Source organism: Panthera uncia, chromosome D4, assembly GCF_023721935.1.
Source record: "Panthera uncia isolate 11264 chromosome D4, Puncia_PCG_1.0, whole genome shotgun sequence".
NCBI classification, from domain to species: domain Eukaryota; kingdom Metazoa; phylum Chordata; class Mammalia; order Carnivora; family Felidae; genus Panthera; species Panthera uncia.
Window position 1 is genome coordinate 14,404,902 of NC_064807.1, and position 23,433 is coordinate 14,428,334.

At 40.3% G+C, this 23,433-nt stretch overlaps 1 protein-coding gene across 2 annotated transcripts in view; it reads left to right on the plus strand.

Moving 5' to 3' along the window:
- GDA (guanine deaminase) overlaps positions 1-23,433 on the plus strand; it is a 76,422-nt gene that overhangs the window by 49,658 nt on the left and 3,331 nt on the right. The window contains exons 4-12 of one of the 2 annotated variants that reach the window (XM_049647084.1): positions 823-910; positions 2,394-2,499; positions 3,942-3,969; positions 5,122-5,229; positions 7,742-7,849; positions 10,405-10,502; positions 11,301-11,368; positions 21,028-21,174; positions 22,094-22,139. In XM_049647084.1, coding sequence (XP_049503041.1) covers positions 823-910; positions 2,394-2,499; positions 3,942-3,969; positions 5,122-5,229; positions 7,742-7,849; positions 10,405-10,502; positions 11,301-11,368; positions 21,028-21,174; positions 22,094-22,104 — 762 coding nt within the window. In that variant the 3' untranslated portion in view covers positions 22,105-22,139. The remainder of the gene's footprint in view (positions 1-822; positions 911-2,393; positions 2,500-3,941; positions 3,970-5,121; positions 5,230-7,741; positions 7,850-10,404; positions 10,503-11,300; positions 11,369-21,027; positions 21,175-22,093; positions 22,140-23,433) is intronic. The other variant, XM_049647024.1, reaches the window with a different exon arrangement.

A 23,433-nucleotide genomic window follows, 5' to 3' on the forward strand; every position in this document is an offset into this window, starting at 1 on the left:
GACGTTTTGGGGGGTGATGACCAAGGATCCCATGATCCTTGGGTCAGCCAGATTATCCACTTAAAACTCTTCAGTCGGCCATACTTTGCAGTATTGGATGTCTAGTCTTCAAATACTACACAGTTTCTGCAAGAGTAAATATCTCCTGCAGGATCAGGTTGGGTGGGTGGCTGATTTCAACAAGTGGGAGAAGGGTCCTGCCAGGGTTTAATCTTTTGTATACAGACTATCGGCCAATTCTCTCTTAACAGCTCCATGCTTCTTTCTCTCCTTCCAAAGTCACCTCCATGTTCTCATCCTTGTTTTTTTTTTTTCTTTTTTGTCTAGGAAGATATAGAAATGTTTCCTCTGCTCATGTCTATTTCTTGTGTGTTAATAAATTTTACTGTTAGTTTAGTGGAAATTTGCTAAGGAAGGGAGATAAATACATGTGACCAATCTGCCAGGTTGAACTAGAAATCTGGCTGCATAATTTTGCCCTCTTATAGATAGAAAAATCTCATTTACACCCCTTGGTGCAATAAAGTTTAGATATCCTTAAATAATCCTAAAAAACAAGGAATTAATTAGTATTGCATTTTGTGAATTCTGCAACACCAAACTGTGTGAATCTAGGAAATCAAAAGTACCAGCTTCTCCTCCAGTTCACACTTTTGGAATATAAATACTTTTGCCATTTACCTTAACTGTACTTCACATCAAGATGGCATACCTTTAAATAAAAACATTTTAAAATTAAAAACTAGAATTCTATTTTCGTCTTCATCTGCCATGTGACTTTTCTGGGCACACGCGATTCATGGTTTTGTGATTTATTTTTAGAGGAGAACACTAAAGAATGGAACAACCACGGCTTGTTACTTTGGAACAATTCACACTGACTCATCCCTGCTCCTTGCAGAAATTACAGGTGAGGAAATGAAAGCATGATGTATGGGCACATCCATCCAAGACAGTCAGACCATGTCCGGCAATGACTTCTACTTGTGAGCAGTCCTGCCTTTTAATTGCTGGCGTTTGAGCACCGCCTTTCTTGCGAGTAATTAGGTGTTTGTGTATGGCCCTTGGATGTTTTTTGTTGTTTAAGTAATTTGATTATTTGCCTATGGTTTTGGTTTCAGAATGGTGTATACGGGTCTGAGGTTTTTGTATTAATTTAGAGCATTTTGGAACAGGTTTACTAATTGTCACTGTGGCAACAGTTTATTATGATCCACAGATGTTGTGTTGACTGCTGGCTACAGTTAGGAGACTGTGCGAGGTGCTGGGAATACAATGAAATAGAAAATCGTCTCTGCCCTTGAGGAACCAGACAGGATTAACTGACTAATAGCTACACACATTAATTAATAACTGTAGTAACAGCTGCTGTGCTCTTGCTAGACGCCCGGCTTTACATGGAGCACTCGGTGTGGATTATTGCCGCTCAGTTGCAAACAGCCTTTGGAAGTAGTCGTTAATGTCCTCATGTTACAGATGCATAAACTGATGCTCAGAGGACGGAACATGCCCAAGTCATAGAGCTAGTAAGCAGAAAGGAGACTGGATTTAGATGAGCGATTCCAAAATTTGTACCTTGCACAGTGCCCAGAACATGGCAGATGCTCAGTAAATACCTCTGGCTCCTCTGGCTGATGCACTGATGCTTCTGCTTGCTGGCTAAGGTAGTTTATGCCAGAGGCCTGAAGGGTAGCACTGAAAATATATATTGCTATTTTGGGAGGAGATGGAGAAAACTCAGAATTGGATCATCTGCAAAGAATTCACGGAAGGGACTTTTAAATGGGGTTCAAAGGGACATAAAATGGGGAGAAAGGAAAATGTCTTCCCAACAGGGGAAATGACATGGACAGAGGTGTGAGAGCAGGAACATCCATAGTAGATCCAGGAAGCAGGGAACAGAGTAGCCAAACTGGAGGACAGGATTCATTGCTGGGTGGGGTGGGGGAGGAGGTGGGGGAGATGGGACAGTTCAGACTATGGACAGGTTCGTATGTGCATCAGACACTCAAGATTTTAAGCCAGAGGAGGTATCTGATGAAGGTGGGGTTTTAGGGAAGAATAATATAATGGCCAGGTATTAAAACGAATTACAGGGGAAAGAGGCAAAAAGGCTTTTGCAAGACTCTTATGACAGAGGCACAGACATTGTAAAAAAAAATTAATATTACCCCACATAGCTTCAACTTTCTAGCTAAAATAAAATTTCTCTAGCACCTCTAATGAGGACTAGGTTCCTTAGTGCTGAGAGCTGCTGGTAGAACTAAGTCAAATTCCCCACTTATGATACATTCTCACTTATGTTTTCATAATGATTTTAATTGAAAGATTAGGAAAGACACCATTTGGGAGAAAAAGAATGACTTCAGATTCTGTTTGTGTGTGCCTCACAGATAAATTCGGGCAGCGGGCATTTGTGGGCAAAGTCTGCATGGATTTGAATGTTACTGTTCCCGAATACAAGGAGACCACTGAGGTGTCAATCGAGGAGACAGAGAGGTATATTCATCTTGATTTGTCTTGTGGGCAGTCCCTTTGCAGCACTGATGGAGGCAACCTCTGTGAACCAGGCGGATATACACATATGTCACTGTGTGGGTTTGCCCCACTTTATGCGGTTGGTCTGGTCCTAAAGAAAATATTGCATGTCAATACTGTTTGGGAGCCTCTGTGAACTCGTTATAGGAGTCCTGGGGTGAACCCCTTTGTGAAATGAAAGATTCTTTTTAAAAGTTAATGATTTACCACTCCCTTCTCCTTTAGTATAGATGGAGGCTTTTGTAAATTGAACTCGCTTTAAATATATGTGGTGTGCTCATTAGATTACTTTTGGTTGTGGGTCATCCTCTTGCCTGAGATCACGGGCTTTTGTTCTGTTCTTTTAAGATGACCTTGGGATACTCTATGGGTCCCCAAAATACTCTATCTACACTTCTTTAATGGCTTCTCCATAGTCCCTTTAGGATCTGATTTGACAAGGAATTGTGTTGTATGACTCTCAACATGCAAGAGATCCAGAAGAACATTCTTTAGATTCAAATCTCCCCCAAGACCTAACCTATCCTGATGCAAGTTTTAGAAGCCCACCTTTTCTCCAGTTCCACACTTCCTTCACCTTAAATGTGTCCTCTGAAAAGGGTGGCTTAGGAACCGTCACCTGCTCCCAGAAAGAATGAAACACGCCTTTTATCATCGGCCATTTGCTGAATTTTTCTATGGATCTGTGTTTGTGATCGTAGTAAACCTTAATCTGCGTTTTGTTCCAAAACAAAGGTCTACCAGTAGGCAGGAAGCTAGCTAGTAAATATATTCGGCCAGGGCACAAATAGGTATTTCATAGGCCCTACGGATACTACTGTCCCTGCAGATACAATGGGTAAGATTGTCACCTGGTCCCATCTGGTGCCCCCTGCCCCCAATTCACAGCCACCTCTGGCCTATTCCTTCTGCCTTATTCCATCGTCTGTGCCCAGGAGCACCTGGCCTTTGGAAATGAATGATGATGTTGTGTGAGAAAGTAGCTTTCGCTCTATAAAGGAAAATTAGGAGGAGAGAGTCCTATGGCTTCTAAACACCTCCAGGTGCATAGGATTCCATGATTCTAATATCCAAGGAGCGTAACACCCTACAATATTCCCCCAAATAGAGCTTAAGCCAGCAGAATGGCTTCGGTGCTGTGGGGATACTTACGAACAGCCCAGCTGATGTTAGATGATAAAACTTCAGTTCCCTGTGATTTCGCACTTTATCTCCCTGGCCGCACGTGAGAAAGCAGAATAATTACTACTTGTTAATCTTTAACTGCTGGTGGTGAAACATGTACAGCGTTAGAAATGTTTGTCTGGAAGTTAGGACCTGTGAGGATCATGTTTTCACCCTTTTTAAAAACGTATTTTTAAATGCCACATTTTTCTATTTTCCCATTTGTTGCTGTATTTCAGATTTGTGTCGAGAATGCTCCAAAAGAACGTAAGTAAGCTTGTTCCCAGCTTGTTTTTGGATTGCCTTTGTGCTGTTTGCAGGATGCGTTACTAAGTTGTTTGGTAAAGATTAGTCTGCGCGTGTTTGGCTTACTCCATGCATGCAGAAATATTTTCCCAGAGCCTTAAATTGTTCCTACAGTGGACCCATCAACTCAGCTCTGTGAGGTCAGCCTTTTTTGTCTTCTCTGTGGTTTTCCCTTCCTCTTCTCTAGAACCTTTTCATCTCATAGGACTGGTCCCTGGGGAGGTAGGAGGGGGCTTCACGGATGTGGACAGATTGGTAAAAACTGGAAGTTGGCTACCTCAACGTTGGCTCTGGCCACTTGTGCTCCCTGATCTGGTCTGAAGCACAGGTAGTGTCCACCCTGATGCCCCAGCCGTTGGCTGCCTTGGTGCCTAATGTGTGGTATATCACATGGCCTGCAGGCATTCAGACACTCCTCTTTGCAATGCCCTAGTGTCGGTGAGCCTTGGAGGCAGAGCTGTTTCCTTTCCCGACCCCAGCATGCTGGTTCTTAGCTCCACTGTGCAAGCCAGCCCCTTCCTTTACCACCTTTTGAGGTCTGATTGAAAATCTAAGAAATCCATTACTTGCAATCTAATCTCGGGAGACCCACCTGCAGCCTCCTGGGTCCTCATCTTCACTACTGCTCTCCGAGCCCTTCTCTCCTGTTCAGCCTTTACCCTGGGTCACATCAGAGCCAATGCTGCCACTAAACGTCCCGAGGGAGGCCACGGCCAGCACACCTCCCCAAGATGTAGGTGGTGAATAGGCCTCCAGCTCACTTTTAGTCTCCCCAGTGGCCTCCTTCGGATGTTCTTCTGTTTCCCGTTTCTCTTCATGAAGGCCACCCAGTCAAGGCCTTGTCTGAGCCTTCATGTGAATGTGTGACTCGGGGTGTCTGTCATTTAGGACAGAATCTTCTTCCATTGAACTTGGTGCTGTAGAATCTTGTCTCCATTGTCCTCAGTCATGAGCCATTTCCATGAAACCCAAAACTTCCACCCGCTGTTAGAATGGGAGACTGTCCCCCAAAATGAAAACATAGTTACATGTGTATGATACGCATGTTAGGGTCTGCCACCCATTCATGATATCCATGGTTTCCTGACTAATTGCTTTTTATATTATTTCCAGTATTCTAGAGTGAAGCCCATAGTGACACCACGTTTTTCCCTTTCCTGCTCTGAGACTTTGTTGGGTAAACTGGGAAACCTCGCGAAGACCCATAATTTGCACATTCAGGTGGGTGTTTTCCCCCTAGTTCTGCCTCTGTCCAAACCTGCAAGACTTCTCAGTACCCTAAATTCTTGCAGTAAATCTCCAATTCTTCTCCTGAGATCTCCTAGAGAAATAGCATCATAGCACAGGAAGGGCTCTTACAGACGTCACCTAAATCCACTCCTTTCATTTCTCAGGTAAGAAACCTGAAGCTCCTTTTACCCTTGGTCTTCTCTGATCAGGCTTTGGAGAGACAAAGACATCATGAGTAACCAAGCCAGACCTACGACACACCGGTTACCTGTTCTCTGTAGGATAAATTTCAGGCATTTCTTTCCTACTTCTCTCTTTTATTTGATATTTCTTGTCAGTGTTCTAGTCCTTGATTTTTGGAGAAACCACCCATTATTTGAAAAGCAAAAAGAACCTAATTTCTACTTGCAAAAATGCATTTAAAAGCCCTTTTGTTCTGAGTTTCTTAATTTGAGATCAGGAACAAAAAAAGCATATCTTACTTTGTCGTTAAATGGTCGCAATTTAGGAATAAAACCCTTCTAAAGCTTCCAGCTAGGTTAAAATTGGGGGTTGCAAGCTCCCCTTCACACATCCTCCGGGCTTCATCACGTACTGCACTCCAATTTTCCCTCTTAAGAGTTGACTATCTTATCACAATGGGCAAGGGAAGAGAGAGACAACACATTGATTCTATATCAGAGTGGAAGGTGTTCTGTTTTGTTTTAATAAGATTTATTTTGTTAGGGCTTATCAACTCTTCTCATCACCCCCCTTTTTTTGTGGACTGTGATATTTGTATTTCTTATTCAATTGCACATAATTGTAGGGGAGGAAAAAGTTTTCCTTAACCTTCTTAGAGTCCCTGGCCACATCTGAAAACTAAATTGACAAAGACAGATTAAAAAGGGAAAAGCATACAAAGGTATTTAATCTCAGCTTTACATGATACAGGAGACTTCATAAGGAAATGAAAACCCAAAGAAAGAGCCCAGAGCATTTCTAGGCTAGGTTGGGTGACGAGTGCACAGTCATGGAGGAATATGATCTTTGGTTTGGATTCTTCTGGGCATCCTTTTGTCTTCAGAGATAAGGATGCTTCTTCCCTCCAACTATAGGGTGGACACCCCTCACACAAGAGTTTTATTTTATTTCCCTGTTTCAGGGAAGAAGGGTGGAGGAAGGTCAGAGTGACCTTCCCACGTCAGCTATTTTCCTTCGGCTTAAAATAATACAATATGCCACAGTGCCATAGTTGGGGGTAGTCTGTCCTGGGCTCCATGAAGACACAACCAAATCAAGCGTGTCCTTGCTGGGGATGTATGTATGTGTGCATGTGCATTTAACGTCTCCTCAAATTTATTACAATGACATGAATCATCTGGTTGTCCTTTTTTCCCTTCAGATGCCCAGGCATTTCTTCAGTGGTCTAAGTTTCCTCAAGGACAGGATAAAGCTCACCCTCTAGTTGGAATACTCTATTTTTAGAACATGGCTCTTTTTTTCTTCTATTTATTTGACTGACACTCTACTTCACGGAGAAGGGAAATGGTATTGCCATTCTTGAAAATGGCAACTTGCTCATGAGTTTTTTTTTTTTTCCCCCATAATATGTACTCATCACCAGTTGGTCTGGAGATTTTTGTTTTAGGCTAGGGAGTGAGGTGGTTACACCCAAGTGTTGTGTCTCAAAAACACTTTCTGCCCTCTTGGGGTTTGTGATGTTCTGCAGGTGTGGGGGCCAGGACTCATTTGTTTTGATTGCGTTTGGATTCTTATGGGCTCTTTTTTGGTGACTTCAAGATTGTCTAGCTCTGTTATTGTCAAACTGTTTTCTGCACAGGAGACATTCTGGAAGGTGACAAAGGGGACAGAATGACGACAGGGTTCCCAAATCCCAACCCTGCTTCTTCCTGAAAGGCAACTTGTTGATGCCTTTTACATATTGGATTTCTATGAATTTTTGGAAAATCACTCACTTAGCACAACCCTCATATTTGAGAGCTGAGAATGTGGAGGCCAAAGGAAGTAGCTGACTCACCCTAAGACACACAATTAAGCTCAGAACTTGAGCTAACATTTAGCTCTCCTTGTTCAAATTCTAGTTTTCTTATGAGGGAACCATGCTGTCTGTCCCTTTGTGGCCCTTAAACTCTTATCTTAAATGGCTAACCCCAGAAGCAAATTGCCACCAATAGCTAGGCTCTTGACCCTTTTCAAGTACTTTTTACTTTCATTTGTTCCTAACATAGTATGGGATTTGAAAAGACTTCATTGGAAGAACATAACATTGGCTTAGGGTTAGGGTTAGAACATTACATGCTCATGTAATGACATAGTCATAGTTAATTTTTCATGCAGCTGTCATATATGATATGTATCATTGCTTTCAATAGAACACATGTACAGTCTTCGTGGTCTTACATAGGCAAGTAGAATCCATCCTTATCCTTTTGGGGAAGAAGTATCATTTCTGATGGTATTTGACATTAGAAAATTGAAACTATTATTTCTTTTCTTGTAGAGCCACATAAGTGAGAACTCCAGTGAAGTAGCAGCTGTGAAGAACTTATTTCCTGATTATAAAAACTACACAGATGTGTATGATAGGAACAATCTTCTGACAAATAAGGTACATTGCATATCGTGACATAGCCTGTATACAGCAGGGCATATTTATCTACATTTTAAGATCTCAGGGGCACCTACGTGGTTCAGTCAGTTGAGCCTCTGACTCTTGATTTTGTCTCAGGTCATGATCCTGGGGTTGTGGGATCGAGCCCCATGTTGGGCTTTGTGTTGAGCATGGAGCCTGCTTAAGATTCTCTCTCTCTCTTGCTCTCTCTCTCTCTCTCTCTCTCTCAAATAAAAATAATAATAATAAAATAAAATCTCAATAGTAATCTCCAGACTTCTCCAACCTATGTGCATTTCCCAAACTAGAGCATGCACATATGTGGGTAGATAGTTAAAAATGACCTGAAGTTCCATCCCAGTAAAGAAATCTAAAGGCTTCTTAGAGGGAGGGTAGGTCGTTTGGCCTAAGGACATTTTGTCAGTATCCATTAGAATATAAATACGCATTTCCTTGAGTTAGCAGGTACGTTTTTAAGGATCCATTCTGTACGGGATATGAATAGGAATGTTAATTAATGTGAAAGTTAGAAAATATCTATCAGTGGGGGATTGTTTAGATTATAGAACATTCATAATTAAAATTTTATCCAACATTCACAAGAATGATGTATCCAGGCTTACAAGGAAGAATGTTTGTACAGTATTGCTTGATGTTGTGTGGGTTGCATGCTCAGTTAGAAAGAAATTATCTGAAATACAAACATTGAATGTTAAAAGTGATCCTCCTGAGGGAGAAGGCAGAAGGACTTTTTACTCTTTGTTTTTAAACACTCTGCTATTGCTTTAAAAAAATGAGTGTATATTACTTTCATAATTAAATAATTTTACATTAATTTAGATTAATATAGTGAGGAGAGACTTCATTCCACAGTATACCCTTTAGCCTTGGCCTTCAATGAATTGCACAAAGTGTATGGAGAGTTTAACTACTGCAGCAAATCAGTTCTTCTGGACTTATGTGAACAGAGGGCTGAATATGACTAATCTGAAAGATTAATCCCTTACACAGGTCTTTAAATGCTACACTGTAATTTTCATCCTTCTCTACATCTATTTCCATGTGATTAATAAATTAACCTTCTAGCTGCATGTTAATTTTATTTGCATAGAGCTTGGGAAAATTTCATTTTATTAATTCTGTGGTCACGGAACCGTGCCTCCCAAAAGAGAAAGCTGTTTGAAAACGGGTTTTGTACTGAGGGGAAGAGAATTTTGAACGAGTAAAGCCGTTTTTTTTTTTAATTTTAATTTTTAAAAATTTGAGTATAGTCGACACCCAATGTTACATTAATTTCAGGTATACAATGTAGTGATTCAACTTTGCTCTATGTTGTGTTGTGCTCACCACAAGTGTCGCTACCCCGTCACCACACAATGCTGTTATAGTACCTATATATATTGACTATATGCCCTGTGCTGTGCCTTTTATTTCCATGACTTCTTCCAGAACTGGAAGCCTGTGTCTCCCACTCCCCTTCACCCATTCTCTCCCTCCCCGCCTACCTTCCTCTCTGGCAACTCTCCATTTGTTTCCTGTGTTTTCAGGTCTGCTTCTGCTTCTGTTTGTTTGCTTATTCATTTTTCTTTGTTTTAGATTCCACACATGAGTGAAATCCTCTGGTATTTGTCTTTCTCTGTCTGGCATATTTCACTTAGCATAATACTCTCTAGGTCCATCCATGTTGTCACAGATGGCATGATCTCATCCTTTGTTATAGCTGAGTAATATTCCATTCTATGTGTCTGTATGGATATATGCCATAAGAAAGAGGTAAGTCTCATTCAGGAAAACCCACAAATTATTACCAGGACTAAACAGAAAATTCTCCTATGTGTGCACACCGCCCACCTTCTTTGATCCATTTTACTTCCACGTTAATGCTTATAAGACATCACGTTTCCTAATTATTGTGAAAATGTGAATATGGGTGATAAAACAAAGCTTATTTGGTCGTGTAAACTATACTTCAATTAAAAAAAAAAAGACTTACAAATAGATGAACAAAGATTATATGGTTTTATGTGTCAAGAGCATTGTGCATATATTTTACTAGGAGCAGAAATAAAGAACGACCGTTTCCAGGATTACCCCCACAGCTTCCATGTGCTGGCAAAGGAAAGCTCACTTCTAGAAAGTTCTGATCAGGATGGGAACAAGCACGGCCCCACCAGTTGCTCCCCACGTAGAGTTAGGAAATAAAATAACGTGGCTGTTTTCTTAGGGTGGCGATGAAGCCATCGTAGTATCTTTGGGTGGGGTGGGTATCCTATACTGCCGGTAACCTGGACCCTCGTTATTTTCCACATGAAAAAGAGAAAACGGTAAGAGCCACAAAACTTGCTGAGCCTCGTGTGATCCCATGTTCATACGGGCCTCTTTTGAGGGGGTACCCGGTACACAGGGATTTTATCCATACGAGTGATCATAAATGCTCTTGTGGAGACGAGGCCAGCCGCAGCAGCTGCGTGTACCTGTAACGTCTCGCTGTGAGTGAAGACTCACCAAACATTGTTAAGTGGTAAACTCCACGCGGGTACTCTTCTCTCCAGACAGTGATGGCGCACGGCTGCTACCTTTCCGCCGAGGAACTCAAGGTGTTCAGGGAGCGGGGAGCGGCGCTCTCACACTGCCCCAATTCTAACTTATCGTAAGTAGGCGGTAATCGGTCGGTAGCTGGTGAGCATTTGGGGTGTGAGTTAGCAGCCCAAAGACCTCCGTTTTCTCAATCATGTCTTTAGTGTCCCTCTTCTAGAGGCCTATCTGATTGGGACAGAGGCCCTCGAAAGAGGACACTTTGTGCGGAGTATGCACGCGAAGAACACAGCGTCTTTTAAAATTTCTGAGTCTGTGCAATGCATCACGTCTGGAATTCATCCTAGACCCTTCTCTCCTAGTTTCTGCGGTTCTCAGCGGCAGCCTGTGAACTGCCAGGCCCCGACGCATCAGCCTGCACCCCCTTTTCCGGTGGTATCCCCTTTCTCTGGCCTTGCAAGTCCCGACTCATTCAGGGCAACAAATTATTCCAGATGGAGAGGAGAGATGATGCTTTATAATTTGTACGTCTTCACATAGAAGGACGAGTTGGTTAAAAACAAACCAAAACAAACAAACAAAAAACACTGAAGACCAATAAGACTTTTGCACTAACTGCAAGGTCGAATTGTTTCATTTATTTCTCCTTACAAATGATTCCCCTGCTTTCTCTTCTCCTTCTTGCTGCTTTGTACCCTCCTGAGATTAACCTCAACCCAAGGATTAAAGATCCTTTATGATTGTGTGTTCCTCCGGAACTCAGGTGATCTGATGTGGCTAATGAGTTTGTACCAACATGAGAGCCCATGTGACAGGAACCAAGTGTAGTGAAATTACCATCAGTACTGTTGGTGTCCTTTCTTTGTTGGAAGCATGTGGGTCTCCTTGTCCTGACTCTCTCCTCTCTCTACAGGCTCAGCAGCGGCTTTCTCAATGTCCTTGAAGTCATGAAACACAAAGTGAAAATAGGGCTCGGTACAGGTCAGTAGTTCGCTATTTGGACCTAAGCAAAGTGGTTGAGTAAGTGCGTAACTTTCTGATGTGACTAATTTTCAGGTAACAGTTCTATGTTAAAAAAAAAAAAAAGTTTTATGGGATGCCTGGGTGGCTTAGTCAATTAAGCGTCTGATTTCTGCTCAGGTCATGATCTCGCGGTTCGTGAGTTTGAGCCCCACGTGGGGTTCTGTGCTGACAGCTCAGAGCCTGGAGCCTGCTTCTGATTCTGTGTCTCCCTCTCTCCCTGCCCCTCCCCGGCTCACGCTCCATCTCGCTGTCTCAAAAGTAAATAAAATGAACATTTAAAAAATGTATTAAAAAATAGTTTTATTATCTGCTAGTACTGTCTCGAGCTGATAAAATGGTAAGGTTGGAAGCAGTAAGAAGGGGTTTTGATGATACTAACCTCCTGAAGGCCATTATCCTTGCTTCCTGTTCAGAGATTGGGTGATAAAGGGTAAGTCCTTCTAAGGTGTTTTAAAGGTTTTTTGTTGTTTTTTTTTAAAGCTCCTTGATTTTTCTTCCCCTTTTGTTTTGTCCTTCTGGCTAGCTTTTGACGGTTTGGGTTTGTACGGTTTCAGTTTTTAATAACTATGTCATCGCAAATACTGTCTCAACAGAAAATTATTTGACCTTGCCACATAGTAAGCTCAGATTCTATCGAGGCCAGCATTGTGAACTCGGTGGTATGTTGAGAACTTGTTTTGCTTTTAAGCAGTGTTTCACAAAATGAGATTCCACTTCCCGAAGGTAGTCTGTCGTTGACTGTGTTGAAGGACAGTCCAGGTGTCTGAGGAATTAGAGATGTCTTTTTTTGTTTGCAGCACATTTTAATTGTTTTTCCTGAGTATGTGCAGTGCTTCTCACTTTGGACACATGAGACAGGCCGAATGTCTAGGCATATCTGCCGTGAACCTTTTATTACTGTGTGTGAATAAACTAAAAAAATTTTTAAATGGGTGTGGGGCACAAGGATTTATTTTCCATTCCTTTTTTTTTTTTAATGCTTATTTATTTATTTTTGAGAGAGCATGTGAATGAGCGTGAGTGGGGGGAGGGGTAGAGAGAGGAGAAACAGAGGGAGAATCCCAAGCAGGCCCTGCACTGTCAGCACAGAGCCTGAGGCAGGGCTCGATCCCACCAACCTTGAGATCATGACCTGAGCTGAAAAAAGAGTCGGACGCTTAACCGACTGAGCCAACCAGGCACTGCTGTTTCAGTTAACTTCATACCAGCAATGTTGGTAAGATATACAATAATACAAAATGAATTATTAATATTTTTAAAGATGTGTGCTATGTTAGATTTTCTCCCCCAATTTTACATGAATCAAAAGAATTAAGATTTTTTTTTTATTCTAATTTAAGGCTTCAATCACTGAGACTGTGGCAATACTTGGGTAGAGTCACAGGTGTTAAGGTGGTGATTTTACCTTCACAGAAGAGCTTTAATGAATAAGAAAAACATGGCCAAGAATTTTTGTTACACGCTAGTCAGTTAATGACAAATTTTGTAGACAGCCAAAAATCAGGTAAGTGTTGCTTTCCAATTTTCTAGGATTTTGGTCTCCATGATTTAAATTCGTCATATGACTTCCAGGGGTACCTGGGGGGTTCAGTTGGTTAAGTGTCCGACTCTTGATCTCCTCAGGCCATGATCTCACGGTTCAAGTGTTTGAGCTCCCCCTCGGACTCTGCACTGACAGTGTGGAGCCTGCTTGGGATTCTGTCTCCCTCTCTCTGCCCATACCCTACTTGTGCGTGCACTCTCTCTCTCTCGTTCTCAAAATAAATAAATAAAAACTTTAAAAAATTCATCACGTGACTTCTAGTTCTTGACTTTGGGTTGTATAGGAATGCATAAAGCCTTTAGGTGAAACTGTCACTTATTAGCTGTAAGACTTTGAGCAGATTACCTTAATTTTCTAAGACTTCATTTCGTAATTACGATAACAACAGTTATAGGTATGTGTACCTTATAAGCTTGTTTTGAAGCTTAAATTAAAAAAAAAATGCATGCGAAGTGCTTAGCACATTCCTGACACATTGCACCAGTCAACAAAGACTGGTTTAAAGGAAAAATCAATGTTGGTGTATTGACCAAAGATTTGATTAAATATGATATATTCACTTATACATTTGGAGAATGCTATTGCATTTTACATAGTTTCTGTTAAAATATCCCCTCTACATTCCACCCTTTTCTGAATATGCCCTGTATATAACAACCTGCCTGTCCCCTGGAGGCTCCAGAACATCATTTAACCTCATACTGTAGAGAGACAGCAGGTCCAAAAGTACTTTGTTCACCCTGTCTATCATCATTGGAGACAGATCTGGGCTTGTTCACCTATGAGATAGGAGAAACTCACATGAAGCTTAACAAAAACATTGCAAACCAAGAGAAAGTAGTATTCCAAAGGATGAGAAGATGAGCTTATCTCAGAAAATGACCTACTGCAGGATCCAGAAGAAAGTTTCAGAAAATTGCCGTCATCCTTGGAGTACAAGAAGACATGGTGCTTTGAAAAGACCACAAGTTGTGATGGAAAGGGAATGTGTTTAAATGAAAGAAGAAAACCGGAGGTGGGGGGAGGGTGGGAAGAATGAGACGCACCAGACAATCGCCTGCGGCTGGAGGGACAGTAAGTTTTACAACCACTTTGGAAAACTGGCAAACTGGCAGTTGCTTATAAAGTTAAATATGCATCTGCATATGACCTGGTGATTCCATTTTGGGGTATTTACCCTAGAGAAATGAACATGTGTGTTTATGGAAAGAGGAGTACACAGACGTGTATACCAGCTGTGTTTATAACAGCCCCACACTGGAAACAATCCAGACACCTGCCGACAGGAGAATGGATAAGCCAACTGAAGCATATTCCTACAATGGAGTGCTACTCAGCATTCAGGAAAGAATGACCCACCAATGTATGCAAAACAAGGGTCAATCTAAAAACTATTTTGTTAAATGAGAAAAGCCAGACACAGAAGAGCACACACTGCATGTCCCCATATGCATGAAACCTAGGGACCAGTAGAGCTTACCTGGTGTTGATAAAAATCAGAAAGCGGTTGCCAAGGGTTGGGGCCGGAGGCAGAAATTGACTGGAAAGGGTGGCGGGAGAGCTTGCCGGAGCAATGGAAATGTTTAATATCTTGTTTTTCTGAAAGGTACTTCAATGGCCATGTACAGTCGTCAGCATTCATCGAACTGGACACCTGCCTTCTGTGCATTTTATGATATCTTAATTATACTTCAGTTTAAAAATAGCAAATAAACTAACCATGTAGGGAAGCTATGCGAAGTAGAACTATTGTTGCAGAAAATTAAATCAGTGATGTCAAGAACAAAGTTGACCAAAGATCAAAGGGGGTGTTTGAGGATGATCCACACGGAACGCAGGACAGCATTGCACCAGCACAGGGGAGTCTCCTGGCCCAGGATCCAGAACAAAGATAATAGAAGTTTTGAAGGCTAAATCTTTTCCTTAAGCTTAAGAAAAAACTGTGTATCATATTCAAAGAACTTACCCTGTTCCAGGCTAAATCATAACTGAACACATTGTGGCAAAATATTGGAGTTGCAAAGAAAAAGGAAAGAAAAAAGTCTTAAAACAGTGAGGCAGGGAAAAAAAGTCAGTTATCACTAAAACAATTAAAAACCAGTTTGGCATGAAAAATACCAAGAGAAAGAAAGAGTTTGGAGCCAAATAGTTGTTACTCAAGAATATTATATTGGACGAGATTCTCCTGTGAAGGCAACAGAATTCTCAGATGTACAAAGTTTTGGAAAATATTCTCCCCATGAACGCTTTGGAAAAACTACTTGAAAATCTACAGCATTAAATGAGTTATGAGGCTAAATAAAGGGCCAGGATCAAGGAAGTGATATTATAATAGGATATCAGTGAAGGCTAAGTCAGTTAAAACAGAAATAAGATTTAAAAAATTGTAAAAGAGTTTAAAAAACGAAAGCAAAAATCAAAAATGTATCTTAATAGAATGTGCACAGTGTGAAAAGTAATATCTTATAAAAAAGTTATCAGGCTGTGAACCTTAAACTGCTCTAAAAAATAAAGTCAGTAAACAATGGCAACAAATATAAACATTAAAAAAATTAAAATGGCAAATCAGTAAATCAAGAAGAGTCTCCGTCTGGTTGGGAAGAGGTTCCTGGGACCTGAATATTTTACTTTTGATACAGAGTGCCAGGTCCTTGAGGTTTGGTATTATATATCCCTTATGTCATTTGAACATCTTTAATCTTTCATCACAAACTTTGAAAGCGGTACATTCTCTGCAAGAAAAAACTTTCCAAATACTAAAATTTCTTCTATTTTCTGATTTTGTTAACAGAAACCAAGAAATTGTGGTTTCTGTGTAAGGTTAACAGAATGATGTATTTTGCAAACGGGAACAAAATTCTAAGTATATAAAATTTCTCATCTCAGAATAAAGGGACATAGTAAAAAAAAACCAAAAAACCAGTAATCTGAAGGGAAAAAAATATGGAACAAGGTTTACGTCAACAAGACCTACGACTTCATTAAAACAAACAACATACATGGAACCAGGGTCCTACTTACTTTCTTTTTTTTAAATTGTTTATTTTTGAGAGAGAGAGAGTGTGGGGGGTGGCAGAGAGAGAGAGAGAGAGAGAGAGAGAGAGAGACGCTCAGAATGTGAAGCAGGCTCCAGGCTCTGAGCTGTCAGCACAGAGCCCAACGTGATGCTTGAACTAGTGAACCCCGAGATCATGACCTGAGCTGAAGTCGGAGGCTTAACCGACTGAGCCACCTGGGTGCCCCCCAGGGTTCCACCTCCTAATGACAATCTCCTGACTTTCTATCTTACTTGTTCCATTACTCCCAAAGCAATAGTTCTTTGATCAACTTGTAAATGCCAAGCCACTGATTCCGTGCTTTCTCAAATCCATTTTCCACTCCTAATTTACCCAGCTTAGATGCCAGAATACATTGCTATAATCATTTCCTTGGAAACTCTCGTGTCCTTTTCATTTTCTTTGTACTCACTTAGCAAAACGTGAACCTCCTTGGTTCTCCCAACGATTCCCCTTCTCAGCGTCTGCAGCTGAGCATCTGGAAGTTGCTGGGAAAAAAATTCTCCGGTGGGGTTTCATTTTAAATTTTGCTTTCAAATTCCAAATGGCCCTCAGCACTACCCAAACAGACAATCACGTTGCTCTAAATACGCATGCATCCCCGTATTCCAAGACGGCCTTTTCTTATTTGTTTGCCCTAAACTTTCTACTCCAACTCTTACCCTCCTGACTTCTTTACCCTCCTCTCATGTCATTGAGAAAATAGAAACAATCGGAAATCCATCCCTCCTCTTCCTCACACCAAATGTCCCCACGTACACACTTTCCTGCGTCTGAGTTTTCTCTTCTTCCTCTCACTGCAGCCAAACAAACACACCCTGAGTGAGGTGTATTCTGTAGTCTACATCGTACTCATCCAGCCCACGACTCTAATATCTGCCGAGTCCACCCCCTTTCCCCAAATCAGCCATGGCCACCTGAGGTTGCCATGGTTTCTTGCCTAAACTCCTGCACTAGCTTCCTAATTGGTCTCCCATTCATCCCGGGCCCTTCTAATTCAGTCTTCTCTTTTCAAAAGAATTACAGTGAAAATCAGACCATTTTACCTCCTCCTGCTTACACCCTTCAGTGGGGTTTTGAATAGGGAAACCTCATGCCAAGGCACACAAAGCTCTGTCTGCATGGTTTGACACCCATCCACCTCCCAGCCTTGTCTCTCACTTCTCCCCGTTCCCTACACTCTACGAAGTCACACTCCCTTCTACCAAAAGAACTTGTGCATTCTGTTCCTCTGCCTGGAATGCCCTTTATGTCACTCTTTATATGGCTGAGTTCTCACTCCTGTCCTAGTTTAAATATCATTGCCTTAAAGAGGTCTTTTCTTGACCGTCTTGGCTAAATGGGTTTTCCCTGTCCATTTTCTTTATTACTAGCTGAATGTTATCTATACTTAATATTTGTTTGTTCATGTGTCTCTTTTCCTTCTCCTTCACCAGGTAGTTGGCTCATGTGGAGCCCATAACTTTTACTTATGAGTGCTTAAATAGATCAAGCACATAGAAGGTGCTCAGTAAATGACGGTCAATAAATGAATGAATAAAACAAAATGCACACACACAAATCTAATCATGTGCTTTTACCTTCCCATTGCCCTTTGGCTCAAGTTTTTACTCCTGTATGGTTTCTTCAGTGTCTTCTTGTAAATAATGTCCTTCGCGTTGACTGGCAAATGATAGCGTTGTTCCTTATCGTGATGGTAGAGGGACTTGGGGGTTTGGGAATCCATTTTCTGCAAAAATGCATTCTTTTTGCCCCCTCCAGTTCCCCCATGTAGTTTCCATCCTTTAGTCCTTATTTCTTTGCACTTATGCTATTTAATTGGATTTTCTCAGCAACTGTTAAGATAGGTCATGTTATTTTAATTTTCTGAGAAAACTGAGGTTCATAAGGTACCGACCAAAGGTCTATAAAACAATAAAGCCCCAGATCCACAGTTTAAAACCAGGTCAGTAAAATGTAAAGCTCATTCTTTCTCTCTCCACCCCGTCACGCTGCCTCTTGTGATATGATAAAATAGGGATTTTACTTTCATTAAATGTGTTGCGGGGAGGTGTTGGGGGGCAGGGGGAAACCATTGAGCTCACTGGGTATCTTAGGGATCAGGAATTTAGTTACTCTGGACAGAAATTCCCAGAAGAAAAGCTTGACTTTTACACAAATAGTCCAGACTAAACACCAGGGTCCATTCATTCTTTCTTCGGCACAGTATGGTTCCTATCGGTACTTTACTAACATAACAACTGAAGAATATAGGATCCTCAGCAACATAATAAGACAGCTCTCAAAATTTTCTCAGTGAATTGCATAGCATTGTTTTCTAATCTGCCCTTATTCTTTCCATATTGTTAGTTTTTATTAGATATTGAAGAAAATACTACTTTCTGTCATCTTTCATAAAACCTGTTTTTTTTTAACTGCATTAGTCAAATCTTCCATGTTAATACCATCCTAATGGCGTGGCTTTTGTTTTTGTTCCTTTCAGTCTTTGTCCACATACAGTTGACCCTTAAACAATGTGGGGGTTGGGGATGCTGACCCCATGCATAGTCGAAAATCCGTGCATAGTTTGACTCTCCCAAAACCTAACTGTTAATAGCCTACTGTTGACTGGAAGCCTTACCCAAAACATAAACAGTCAGTTGGCACATATTTTGTATGTTATATACATTATATACTGTATTCTTATACTAAAGTAAGCTAGAGAATAGAAAATGTTACTAAGAAAATCATAAGGAAGAGAAAATGTATTTACGATACTGTACTCTATTTAAAAAATCTACATATCACGTGTTGTTCAAAGGTCAGCTGCATTTTGAAATATATATTCAGTCTTTACATGTTTCCGTACCTTATGGTGATAGCATTTTTATTCTGCATTTACACTTAACGTTTGCTTGGTTCTAGCAATAAAAAGTAAGCAGACAATGTTTTTCAAAGTTAAAAGTATGTTATTTCTGAATCTTATCTGAAATTTTTCTAGTTTGAAGCTATGGTAAAATGAAGATTTAATGGATTGTTACTAAAATGGACAAATAACTTTTCTTAAATTTAAGTTTTTATTTTAATTCCAGTTAGTTAACAGTGTTATATTCGTTTCAGGTGTGCAATAGAATAATTCAACACTCCCATACATCACCCCGTGCTCATCATGACAAGTATACTCCTTAATCCCCATCACCTATTTAACCCATGCCTTCACCCCTCTCCCCTCTAACAGCCATCTGTTTGTTCTGTATAATTAAGAGTCTGTTTCTTGGTTTGTCTCTCTTTTTCTTATTTTTTTCACTTTGCTTGTTTTGTTTCTTAAATTCTACATATGCGTGAAATCGTATGGTATTTGTCTTTCTCTGACTGACTTATTTCGCTTAGCATAATACTGTTTAGCTCCATCCATGTTGTTGCATGTGGCAAGATTTCATTATTTTTTATGGCTGAATAATATTCCTGTGTAATATGCCTGTGTAATATATATATGTGTGTGTGTATATATACATATACATTTATATATATACACACACACACACACACACACACATATATACACACATATATATCATATCTTCTTCATTAAAATGAACTAATAACTTAGGTAGATGTAATAAAACTTGCCAAAGAAGTGGATGATCTTCTGGTAGTATTCATCTGCTAAAAGAAAAAAAATTCGTAAAAAAAATTCTATACATGTTATCTAAGGACATAGAAGACAGTTGCACATAGAAGTGAACTGCAGACTAGAGATTATTACTTAATAGGCTATTACTTTCCACTTTTGAAGTATATGTAGACACTGAGAATTAAGTTTGTCTACCTGGAAATGCAGAAGGAACCCTTAAAATATAAAAGGTATTTTATTAGTTATAGATGTACTTTTCCTTTAATAAAACATGCTTATTTATTTACTTGGCATTTATTTACGCAAATGCATTTAATAACTTCTACATTTGTTCTTGTCAAACATAGTATTTCAACTTAATTATGGTTAGAGACTTTATTTAAATCACTAAAAATCACATTCCTCATCTGATGATGATGCCAACCAACATGTAAAGCTGTTTACATCAGCACTGTTCATTTATTACACTAATTTTCCAGAATGTCTAAGTTCATTTTAAAAGCTATCCCTGAAAAATTATCATAAAGAGGTAGCTTTTTAATGCCCAAAGTTCTCATCTGGATTAGAATAGACTTAGGATGAGATTTTAGGGCATAAGAGCGTGACTTTGTTTTAAATCTCATGTTACCCAAATTACCTTCATAACTATGCAGGCATATTTCTGTGAGGCTTCAGGGAATATTCAGAGATAAGAGTTTCTTCACTTCACTTTATTAACCATTTGGGCATTGTACTGGGTTGAATTGTGTGTTTCTGCCCCCCTCCCCCCAAAAAAGATGTCTACTGGAACATGTAAATGTGACCTTGTTTGGAAAAAGGTCTTTGCAGATGTAATTAAGGTAAGGATCCCAAGATGAAGTCATTCTGAGTTAAGGTGGGCCCCAAATCCAATGATGAATGTTCTTATAAGAGAAAATGAGCACCATGTAAAGACAGAGGGAAGTTGGCCATTTGAAGGCAGAGGCACATATTGTAGCTATATTGCCACAAGCCATGGAACGGCAGGAGACACCAGAAACTGAAGCAGCAAAGAGAGATTCTTCCCTAGAACCTTTGTAGGGATCGTGGCCCCGCCGACAGTTCCATTGAAGACTTCTGCCCTCCAAAACTCTGAGAGAATACACGTCTGCTACTTTAAGCCACCACATTTATGGTAATTTGTTGTGGCAACCCTAAGAAAGGAATACAGGTATCCACTTGATGCTAATTGCAGGTTTTCAATTATTTTAAATGTTACTGTATACCTATTCTGTGTTTAGAGAAGATCTTTTCTTTGAAGTATATTACAGACTGAATATCAGTCACTAAAACCAAAAACGCAACCTCACATACCTCGTACTCCATATAGCTCATATTCCATTTATCTCATGAAGTGACTGCTTTGGCTTTATTTTGTCTACCGTAGATGTGGCCGGTGGTTATTCATCTTCCATGCTTGATGCAATCAGAAGAGCAGTGATGGTTTCCAATATACTTTTAATTAATAAGATAAATGAGAAAAGCCTCAGCCTCAAAGAGGCCTTCAGACTAGCTACTCTTGGAGGCAGTCAAGGTAATGACCATTTTCTTTCTTTCTTGAACAGTATACAACCATGCCGATCTGTGTCCTTGCAAGCAACGTGAAGGCACAGGAGGGTCGCATCAGCAGGCATCCCATACCCATGACTGTTGTATCTCACAGGACATATCCCAAATTTAGCGACTTAAGGTTCAGATATGTGGTGGAGATGTCATTTCTTCAGCAAGCCCCCTGTCTTTGACAGAAGACATGCTCGACACACAATTATATTAATTTTGCTTTGCTGGATATTTGCAATGGTCACATGTGAGTTCTTTAAAATAATCAGTTTTTTTTCCCAGAATCAAGTAACATGCTCTCTGTTGGCCTGAGTGATGATAACAATAATAGTAAAAATAATAGCCAAGAGCTACTGAAGTCTCACCAGATGACAGGCAGTATGCAGCATGCTTTATGTATGTTGTTCCTCAATCCTTATAACCACTGCTACGAATTCCACCTTACCAGTGAGATACCTGAATGAGGCACACACAACCATCAAGGTACAGAGCGCCATGGTTTGAATCCACATCGTCTGATGCCAGAGCGCAGGTTCTTACCCTTGCACTGTGATACCTTCCTCTATAAATCTTAGAAATGCAGGATGATAGTAGCTGAGAGTATCCTGGGAAGAGAACTTCCTGGCTCTTCTTTGAATGTTTGGGGCTATGATGAACGCCATAAAGAACATTGAAAAAAACAAAAAACAAGTAGAGGTCATGCTCTTGGCATTTTCCTAATGATTTCGTTTTCTAAAGTTCCAAGTTTTAAATCGCCCATTTTTAAAAACAAGTGTGACACTCCCTACCCCCACCCCCAGTCCGTTTGTGCATCTGAGTTTGAGTAGCTGGCCTACCATCTTATTTTCGGGGTGCGAATGGATTGTACTTAAATGGTGCTTTTTTTATTCTAGACTCTCTGTGAGGTGCTTCATCAGGATCCTGTATGTGATCAAGCTGGTATGGGGTGCTTACCAAATCCTTTTCTGTCTTGGCTGTATAGCTTTTAAATCTATTTTCTGGGCCACTGATCTTCCTGTGATGAAATTTCTTCTCCTTAGCTTGTGCCTCTATGACACTATGAGGGAAATGAGATGAACAGTTCCCTGTTTAAACTGTGGCATCTTCCCAGCTTGCCACAGCCTTTACATTCACTCTCAAGATCAGGATGTGCATAAATCACCCTCACAGAGACATTTGCTCTAAGGCTGCAAAACTGCATTTCCTGAAACGTATCTGAATTGCTTACCAGCCCTGCTGGGCCTCTCTGCAATAATCTGAATTTAGACCAACTTACAAATTTACGAAAGCAATTGTGTCTTTTTTGGTTAGTTCATGCCTGACTTTCCAGCTTCTAATGATTAGCTCAGTTAGTTTATATATACCATTACACTGACAAATGAAGCCAGTTCTCTGGCCTATTAAACACACAACCATTTTATGTTGAATACGGTCATTAAAAACTCATATTTGTTATCCTTCTTTGTCAAAGGCAAAAAGAAGTAGATTGTAATCGGTAAAGGAGGAGAGAATTTCTGCTGATTTTCTATTACATTTGGTCCTTCCCCACATAATTAGTAGAAGTCACCTAACTGCCTTTAACCTTTTCTAATTCTTTTTACACCCCTGTCTTCCTAAAAGAATTCTTTAGCTACACACTCTTTTTCTTTTCTGAGAATAAAGGAATTGCCCTTTAAATAATCTTTTAAGAACAAGTAGGATTTCTAAATCAGTGCTTAGACAATTGCCAAAAGACTACTGGATATCCATATGTAGAAATACAATGTACCAGATATTGTCTGACAGAGATACGTAATCCAGTATTTTCACATTGGACTCTATCCTGCCTGGGACAGAATACAACCAACACATGTAAAAATTCAACTAAATAATGCTGCCCTCCAGTTGGCCTTCCTTTTATGCATGCTTCCATTTGGCACCTCAGTGCACACTTAAATTACAGCCTTTAAGGAGCTTTAGACTTAATACCTTTATTGACTAGGAAAGCCAACCACTCCCATCTTCTGAAACTAAATCATAAGTGACAGATGTTCTTCCTTGACATCCAATATTCATGGAACATGAATTCTAGCTTTGAGATGGATCAAGTCAATAGATGTTATTGACCCATGCCTATTTTAGAAAACCATTCTTCCCTGGCAACCAGAAAGCCCTTGAGGGTACAGAGAAATCAGTCTGCTTTCAAAAGTGTTGGGACTCTTGAGTTATGGGGATCTATTTACTTTCAGAAGCG